The 9,513-nt window shown below is 49.5% G+C and overlaps 1 protein-coding gene across 1 annotated transcript in view; it reads right to left on the bottom strand.

Moving 5' to 3' along the window:
• Window positions 1-1,214: 1,214 nt before the first annotated feature.
• LOC109398209 (mucin-19-like) overlaps window positions 1,215-9,513 on the bottom strand; it is a 9,106-nt gene continuing 807 nt past the window's right edge. Inside the window, exons 2-3 of the mRNA XM_062859959.1 lie at window positions 2,417-9,511; window positions 1,215-2,343 (exon numbers count right to left, since the gene is read on the bottom strand). Of these exons, the coding sequence (XP_062715943.1) occupies window positions 2,053-2,343; window positions 2,417-9,511 (7,386 nt within the window). The 3' untranslated portion in view covers window positions 1,215-2,052. The remainder of the gene's footprint in view (window positions 2,344-2,416; window positions 9,512-9,513) is intronic.

Here is a 9,513-nt window from a genome sequence, read left to right as displayed (position 1 = left end):
ACCAAGAGTATCTTTAGTCGGAACGGAGCAGAAACAATTATTGACGTGACCATTTGTAGTCCTGGCCTGACAAGTAGTTCAAACTGGAGAGCAGACGATAGCTACACTCACAGCGATCACCTGGCGGTTCGCTACAGTATCGACTACAACAACAGCAGGCAGCGAGTAGAAGAAGAGGCGGCTAGGCTAAGGCCAAGCCCTCACAGATGGCAGACATCACAGAATGGCAGAAACTTACTTGGTTTAGACGGTGACGAGCTGGTAGCGGTGCTCTCACGTGCGTGTGATGCGACCATGCCTAGGCGAGTCCACCATAGAAATGGAATGCCACCGGCTTGCTGATGGGCTGAAGCGATTGCGGATCTGCGACGTGTCTGTGTGTGAGTGGCGGATGCAGCGAGCATGAACTAAGGAAGAGAGAAACGAACGGCGGGAGGTGTTCGCCGCTTTCATAGTCGCGCTGAAGACTGAGATAAGGGCACGCAAAAGGCTTGTTTTCAGGGTATCTGTCAGAACGCCAATGCGAATCCGTGGGGTGATGTCTACAGGATCGTTATGGTCAAGACAAGAGGTGTAATGGGGATAATCGAGGCGCATTTTCTGCACGTGATCCTAGTACTTGGCCTTCCTTTCCCAGAGGTTTGGAAAAGGCAGAGGTTGGTACTATTGCCGAAGGCAGAGAAATCACCCGGAGACCCATCGGCATATAGACCAAAATCTTTGATGACGACGGCGGAGAAGGTTATCGAAAAGGGTGTAAATGGTCTCCTGTCGATTACAAAGGCAGCCGATATAGCGCTCCAGCGTAAGAGGAGGGGGATTCGCTACTGTGCAGCAGTGACTCTGGATATAAGGAACGCGTTCAATTGCGCCAGTTGGGCGGCTATTGGTGATGCACTTCTGCGTCTGCGGATATCTGGGTACCTGTACAAGATTCTCAGAAGTTACTTACAGAATGGAGGTCTACGGTGAATCGATAGAAGAAGTGGCATTTACTGCAGCCATCCCATCGTAGTTGTGGAGGAGTGAATGAGATTTTGAGCTTACCTTTGGTTGATTATGCCTGCAAAAGAGCCGCCATAGTTATAGTGGCACAGTTCCGGTTGAGCTCTGCGATGTATGCCAGTAAGCGCAACCTCCTGGCTAGTGTCGTCTCGTCTTCGGCTTGAGGCAAGTTATCTGGATGTTTCTCATAAACCAATAACGAAACCCGATTTTTTTTTACAATAAATTACATTTATTCTAAGTCATTGCCTTACGAACTAGTGTGGACGGCTTTCGAAACACTTATCACACCATTCGTAAATAGTTCATGGACGAAGGCCGTTCCCTTTCTTCGTATCCCTTACACGAAGCGGCATCTTTCTCTCGAAAACAATCAACAATCAACTCTCTTCTGCTCGACGTCATTCGGAGCAAGAGAGGCTCGTTTGCAAGAAAAGATTTTGGCCGACGGGTTGTGTGGCACAGCTCTACTGTGCGGAACAGACCTGTTTAATTTCTTCGTATATACCACGAACTGGATGCGAATGATGCGCATTGAAATTTGAATCCTATCAACTTACTTCTTACTGCATTGCTCCTGCGAGCAGATATTTACACACATAATAAATACCTATATTGGGGGGGAATAGATTGACTTATAACCTCACTTTAAAAGTTCTGGAATTGTCTGGGATCGTGCGGATATGGCTTTCGAGTGGCGTTACCTGCGTTACTCTAAAATTATGACATCTTTCTGACTAGAACTAGATAGATGTCGCACATGTCACTTGTGTCTCTCTCTTGTTACCTTGTACTGAGTTCGAGTCTTGTCGAGGAATGCGGGGAATGCTTGTGCGTTCCTCGATTGTGAGCTATTGATCCACGGAAGGTCGTTACTAGTTATCAGTCCTGTTGGTGGCAGCAATGTCTAGTAACAGGCTATAGTAAGTTACATCTAAAATCCCTAGAGGCTAGATTGCTTATCGCACTAGGGTTACGTCTCGTCGTTTCGTTATCGTCTGGGAAGGTCGTCGTTGACTAATCGTTTCGCTCGGCATGCGCAACAGCTCAGAACAAACTTCTACGTCGGTTGCCGATGTTGATCCACTCGACGGGCAGTTCGGATCGTTCCTGCATCCGCGCGTTCTGACATTCGGGTACCTTGGCTACCCGTTCGCAGCGCCGGCTGACGCTCCAGTAGATGTAGCCCTTCGGACAGCGGTACATGCTCGGTTGCAGAGTGCCGTCGCTTCGGCCTTCGCCGGCCATGCAGCGCACGAACGTCGAGCTGCACTTCTGATCATCCAACGCGAAGTGACCCTCTGCTGGGCAGAGCGGTTTCGTCGATCGCAGTTGCATCTGAAATGGGGGAAAGTGAAAGTGTTGGTTAATGGTAGTTCAATAGGAAAGTTATGCGACTGAGTAAGCTTACGACTTGGACCTGTGGGCCCATAGCACTGCGCAGGAATCGCATGCTAGGCGCCTGACACTGTTCATCTCCTTCGGCGGGTTCGTTGCACTGGATTCCTTCCTCGTGGTAGACGGTCGAGTTCGGGCAGCTGAACACCACTATGCTGTAGTCCATGCTGTTCGGTTTTTGCGTGCACTGGTAGAACATGTTGCAGTCCTGGGGATGTCTGCGGAATCCAGTTGGGCAGACGAATCGGGCTTGGCCTTCATCGACTGGAGGGCAGTCTCCTGAACCGGACGATGGTGGCTTTTGGGTGCCTTGGGTGGTGGTTTCCATTGCAGCCGGCTCGGTAGCCGAATCGGTTTGGGACTCGGTTGCCATTGCTGAGGTCGTAGTTTCCTGCGCTGCCTGAGTGGTTCCTTCCGTAGGCTGTGCCGTTGTTTCTTCCGCTGGTTCGGTGGCAGCTTGCGTGGTGGTTTCTTGGGCTGCTTCGGTAGTCTCAGCAGCTGCTTGCGTGGTAGTTTCGGCGGCAGCTTCGGTAGTTGTTTCCGAGGCAGCCTGAGTCGTAGTCTCGGCAGCTGCTTGAGTCGTAGTTTCGGCAGCTGCTGCGGTCGTAGTTTCAGCGGCAGCTTGCGTGGTTGTTTCAGCAGCTGCTTGAGTCGTTGTTTCGGCCGCTGCTTGAGTCGTAGCTTCAGTAGACTCCTGCGTAGTCATTTGCTCACCCGTGGTAGTCATCTGAGATCCTTGAGTGGTAGTTTCTTGATCCGGTTGCATCGTGGTTTCTTGTCCACCCATGGTGGTACCTTCACCACCTCCCGAAGTGGTTGTTTCCTGGCCTGCTTGCGTAGTCGCTTCCTGGCCAGCGGTGGTAGTTTCCATGTCCGGAGCATTCGTTGTCGTAGCGCTGGGCTCGCCTGTAACAGAGGAGGTTGTAGGTTCTGTGCTTGTCATTGACATGGATTCGGTGGTTGCAGGCGACTCAGATGACATCATCGTCGTTCGAGGGGAGCAATCTCTCGGAGGCGAGACACTGTCCGCATGGTTGCACGTATTTACACTGGGATCCCAAATTGTACCCTCCGGGCAGTCGAAGTGGAACACGGAGAAGTTTTCACCCATTCCGTCCCAATCGACGCACCGGTAGAACTTGGTACAATCATCAGGGTTCGGGAAAAAGCCTGCCTCGGTACAGTTGACCGGGGTTGGACTAGTTGTTGATGATGGCATGCTTGTGGTGGAAGCGTTAGACGTTGCGGCGGTAGAAGAACTTGTCATGCTTGGTGAGGAGGTTGGCATGCTTGAGGAAGAGGAAGTCATGCTTGTGGAAGAGGGAGTGTTAGTGGGAGTGGTGCTTGAGGAAGTAGTAGAAGAGGGAGGTGCAGAAGTGGTAGGGTTAGATGATGATGATGAATCTGTGGTAGTAGAAGAAGCAGTAGTGGATGAGGACGCTTGATTGTTGTTACCTGTCGATTGACCGCCGCACATCTCAACGACATTTGCGTGGTTGCATGTCTGCAGCTCCTGATCCCAAGCCGTTCCATCGCCGCAAGTGAAGTCGTACTTGGTGTAGCCACCCTTTCCATTGTCTACGCATCGGTAGAACTTCTTGCAGTCGTTCGGGTCACCCATGAATCCTTCCGAAGTGCACTCACCGCTGCTGGATGGTTGACTGGTTGTCATTTCCTGAGCGGTTGTAGTACCTTCGGCGGCCTGAGTGGTCGTTTCCTGTTTTTCTTCGGAAGTGGTGGTGCTTTCCGCTGCACCACCGGTGGTAGTTTCTTGGGGTGCGCCAGTTGTGGTCATTGCCTCGGCTGATGTTGTTTGACTTGCTGTAGTTGTTTCCTGCGCGGCTGCGGTAGTCGTTTCTTGAGCTGCAGTAGTTGTAGTTTCCTGAGCGGCAGCTGTCGTAGTCTCCTGAGCGGCAGCTGTCGTAGTTTCCTGAGCGGCAGCTGTGGTAGTTTCCTGAGCGGCAGTTGTCGTACTCTCTTGAGCAGCAGCTGTCGTGGTTTCCTGAGCGGCAGCCGTCGTAGTTTCTTGAGCGGCAGTTGTCGTTTCTTGAGCAGCAGCTGCCGTAGTCTCCTGAGCAGCAGTTGTCGTAGTTTCCTGAGCAGCAGTTGTTGTAGTCTCCTGAGCGGCTGATGTCGTTTCTTGAGCGGCAGATGTCGTAGTCTCCTGTGCAGCAGCCGATGTGGTGGATTCCTGAACTTGCATAGTGCTTTCCGCTGCGGCTGTTGTTGTTGTCATTTGATTCTCCGAATCAGGAGGCGACTGAGTGCTCTGCGAGTCCGGTTCTGGAGAAGGTTCCGGTGGGCTGTCGGCTCCGCAGTTGGGAACTTCGTATTCGTAGTTACAAGCCTGGATGCTTTGATCCCAAGCAGTTCCTTCGGCACAGGTGAATTCGTACTTCTGGTAGCCACCCTTTCCGTTGTCAACGCATCGGTAGAATTTCTTGCAATCTTTGTCGTGGGGCATGAATCCTTCGGAGTTGCATCCTTCGGGCGAAAGAGTGGTAGCTGCTTGAGTTTCAGTAGTTTGCTCGGAGGTTTCTGTGGTGGAAGTTTCTCCAGATTGAGTGGTGCTTTCAGCTGGTTGTCCAGTGGTGGATTCCTGCATCATAGCTGCTGTGGTTTCCTGACTAGAAGATGTGGTCGTTTCTTGGCTAGCTGCAGTTGTGGTTTGTTCAGCTGGAGCAGCGGTTGTAGACTCTTGTCCTGCTGCCGTTGTTTCTTCTTTTGGAGCTTCGGTAGTTTCCTGGCCAGCAGCAGCAGTAGTTTCCTGACCAGCGGCGGTTGTTGCCTCTTGGCCTGCCGTTGAACCTTCGGTAGTCATTTGCTGAGCTTCACTGGTGCTGTCTACTCCGCTAGCGGTGGTCTGACCTTCAGTGGCCATTTCCGAGGAAGACGACATTGCTTCAGTGGTGCTCGATGGCTCCGGTGGTAGATAAGTGTTACCCGGTCCAGATGGGCTTCCGCCCTCGGGGCGACCTCCGTTTCCATTGCCGCACTTGGAGTTCACCGAATCCGGGTGGTTGCAGGCCAGAATGTCATTATCCCAAACAGTGCCAGCTCCGCAGTTGAACTCGTACCGAGTGTAGCCGCCGTTTCCGTTATCCACGCAGCGATAGAATTTCTTGCAGTTGGATTCATGCTCCATGAAGCCTTCGCGTTCGCAGACTCCGTTCGATCCAGCTGGTACGGCTGGTGCAGCGGTTGTTGTGGTTTGCTGACAGGGCGGATAAGTTGACTGCGTTGTGTTGGACTGCTGTTGCCCGTTGGGTCCTTCAGTTGCACTGTCCGGGCCTTGTCCTTCACTGCTGGGACCATTTGGACCACTGGGGCCATTGGGTCCGTTGGGTCCATCTGGGCCGCTAGGACCTTGTCCATTTCCATTAGAGCCGTCGGGACCTTGGTTGTTATTGTTGGGGCCATCGGGACCGTTAGGTCCGCTTGGGCCGTTAGGACCATCTTGGCCACCTGGACCGTTAGGACCATTTGGACCGTTGGGACCATCGGGACCACCTGGACCGTTGGGACCGTCTGGACCGTTGGGACCGCTTGGACCTTGGTTGTTGTTGTTGGGGCCATCGGGACCTTGGTTGTTGTTGTTCGGACCGTTGGGACCTTGGTTGTTATTGTTGGGGCCATCAGGACCCTGGTTGTTATTGTTGGGACCATCTGGGCCATTTGGACCACTTGGACCGCCAGGACCGTTAGGACCATTTGGACCATCAGGACCATTAGGGCCACTCGGACCATTGGGACCATCGGGGCCGTTAGGGCCACTTGGACCATTGGGACCTTGGTTGTTGTTGCTGGGACCACTCGGACCTTGGTTGTTGTTGCTGGGACCACTCGGACCTTGGTTGTTGTTGCTGGGACCACTCGGACCTTGGTTATTGTTGCTGGGACCACTTGGACCTTGGTTGTTGTTGCTGGGACCACTCGGACCTTGGTTATTGTTGCTGGGACCACTTGGACCTTGGTTATTGTTGCTGGGACCACTCGGACCTTGGTTACCACTTCCAGATCCCTGTGGTCCACCAGCTCCCGAACCCTGCGACATTCCCTGTCCGCATTTCGAGTCCTGTACTGCCCACGCATGGTTACAGTTCTGAATGCTATCGTCCCAAACCGTGTTGTCGCTACACTTGAAGTCGTACTTGGTATAGCCACCCTTTCCGTTGTCCACGCAGCGGTAGAACTTCTGGCAGTCGTTCGGATCACCCATGAAGCCATCGCCGGTACAGGCCGGTGAACTGCCCGATGACGATGACGAAGACGAAGCCGGTGCGGCAGTTGTGTGCTGCGAGCTGGACGCGGTAGTGGTTGCAGCCGTAGTGCTTGCCGTGGTTTGAACTTCGTTTTGATCTGGGTTGGTGTTGTCTTCGGTTGCCTGTGACGGAGCTGCTGTGGTATCTGTGGGAGACATAGTGACAGACTCAGTCGAGGTTGCTGAAGTTGTCATGGATTGCGAGATCATCATGGTGGATTGTGTGGTGGTTGTTGTTGTGGTAGTGGTTTGTGTGGTGGTTGAAGGCTCCGCTGTGGTTGCTGGAGCGACTGTAGCCTCCTGTGTTGTGATTGGTGCTTCTGTAGCAGGAGCTTGTGTGGTGCTTGTGGTGTCTTGAGTGCTTGCTGGTGCTTCCGATGACTGTGCTTGTGTGGTTTGTGTTTCTGTGATGGGTGCTTGTGTTGTAGTGTCTTGTGTCGATGATGTTTCCGTTGCTGAAGCTTCTGTGAAGGGTGCCGCTGTGGTTGGTGCTTGTGAGGATGGACCTTCTGTGGATGGAGGTTGAGTTGTAGGAGCTTCGGTAGATGAAGTTTGTGTGCTAGATGCTTGAGTTGTTGGTGCTTGTGTGATTGGTGTTTGTGTAGTTGGTGCTTGTGTAGTTGGAGCTTCGGTTGAAGCTGGTGTTGGTGGTGCTTGTGTTGTTTGTGCTTCTGTAGCTGAAGCTGGCATGGTGGTAGCTTCGCTAGATGAAACTTGTGTGACAGGTGCTTGTGTAGTTTGTGCTTCTGTAGATGCTTGTGTATTTGTAGCTTCGGTGGATGAAGCTTGTGTGGTTTGTGCTTGTGTAGTAGTGTGTTGTGTGGTTGATGCTTCAGTTGATGATGATTGTAGTTCTGAAACTACTGTTGTCGTTGCTTGTGTTGTTGGTGGTAGTGTAGTTGGCATTTCAGTGGTTTGTGTAGTAGTGGCTTGTGCAGTGGTCGTTGCTTGATTGTTGTTATTGGATTGACTATTATTGCTGTTGTTATTGGATTGTTGATTACTTGTTTGTTCATTGTTGTTGTTGGATTGTTGGTTGTTTATTTGATTGTTATTATTATTTGATTGTGAATTACTGGAGCTTTCACTGTTGCTATTGTTAGATTGATTGTTTTGATTGTTGCTGCTCGACTGATTGTTCTGATTACCGCTCGATTGATTATTCTGATTACTTTGATTGTTGCTGCTGGATTGATTGCTTTGGTTGTTATTACTGCTACTCGGTTGGCTATTCTGGTTGTTGTTGTTGGATTGATTGTTCTGGCTACCTTGAGTACTGGTCTGATTGCTTTGATTGTGATTATTCTGATTGTTTTGATTATTACTTGACTGGTTATTCTGATTGCTGCTAGACTGATTGCTCTGGTTGTTATTACTCTGACTACTGCTTGACTGATTGCTACCACTGGATTGATTGTTCTGACTACTGCTAGACTGATTGTTCTGATTGTTACTGTTCGACTGAGTGCTCTGATTGCTACCACTGGATTGATTGTTTTGATTGCTACTGCTCGACTGATTGCTCTGATTACTTTGATTGCTACCACTGGATTGGTTGTTCTGGTTACTGCTTGACTGATTACTCTGATTGTTATTGCTCGACTGATTGCTCTGGTTGCTACCGCTGGATTGATTGCTACTACTCGACTGATTGCTCTGACTACTTTGATTGCTACCACTGGATTGATTGTTCTGATTATTGCTAGACTGATTACTCTGATTGTTACTGCTTGACTGATTGCTCTGGTTGCTACCGCTGGATTGATTGTTTTGATTGCTACTACTTGACTGATTGCTCTGACCACTTTGATTGCTACCACTGGATTGAGTGTTACTGCTCGACTGATTGCTTTGACTGTTTCCACTGGATTGATTGTTCTGGTTACTGCCAGACTGATTATTCTGATTGTTACTGCTCGACTGACTGCTCTGATTGCTTTGATTGCTACCACCGGATTGATTGCTCTGATTACTGCCAGACTGATTGCTACTGCTTGACTGATTGCTCTGATTATTGTTGCTGGATTGATTGTTCTGATTGTTGTTGTTTTGATTGTTTTGACTACTCTGGCTGGTTTGATTGCTACTGCTACTAGTACTACTACTACTGCTGCTGCTGCTGCTGCTACTGCTACTACTACTAGTGCTACTACTCGATTGACTGCTTTGACTGCTCTGATTGTTGTTGTGGTTATTCTGATTCTGATTCTGATTCTGATTGTTTTGATTCTGATTCCACTGATTATTCTGATTGTTTTGATTATTCTGATTTTGATTATTCTGATTGTTATTGTTCCACTGATTGTTCTGATTATTTTGACCGTTCTGATTATTCTGATTCCACTGATTGTTCTGGTTATTCTGATTGTTCTGGTTGCTCCATTGATTGTTCTGGTTATTCTGATTGTTCTGGTTGTTCCACTGATTGTTTTGATTATTCTGATTGTTCTGGTTGCTCCATTGATTGTTCTGATTATTCTGATTGTTCTGATTGCTCCATTGGTTGTTTTGACTACTTCCTTGATTGTTGTTATTCCACTGATTATTCTGACTGCTTTGACTGTTCTGATTGCTGCTACTCCATTGATTATTCTGACTGCTTTGACTACCTTGGTTGTTATTACTCCACTGATTGTTCTGGTTATTGCTGTTCTGATTATTATTGTTGTTCCATTGATTGTTCTGCTGATTGTTTTGATTGTTATTGCTCCATTGATTATTCTGATTATTTTGACCGTTCTGGTTGTTGTTACTCCATTGACCGTTCTGATTGTTCTGATTACCTTGACCGTTCTGGTTGTTGTTGTTCCATTGACCGTTTTGATTGTTCTGATTATTATTGTTCCACT

Source organism: Aedes albopictus, chromosome 1, assembly GCF_035046485.1.
Source record: "Aedes albopictus strain Foshan chromosome 1, AalbF5, whole genome shotgun sequence".
Lineage (NCBI taxonomy): Eukaryota > Metazoa > Arthropoda > Insecta > Diptera > Culicidae > Aedes > Aedes albopictus.
Note: the sequence above shows the minus strand (reverse complement) of the source record. Positions and strands in the feature narration are given on the sequence as shown.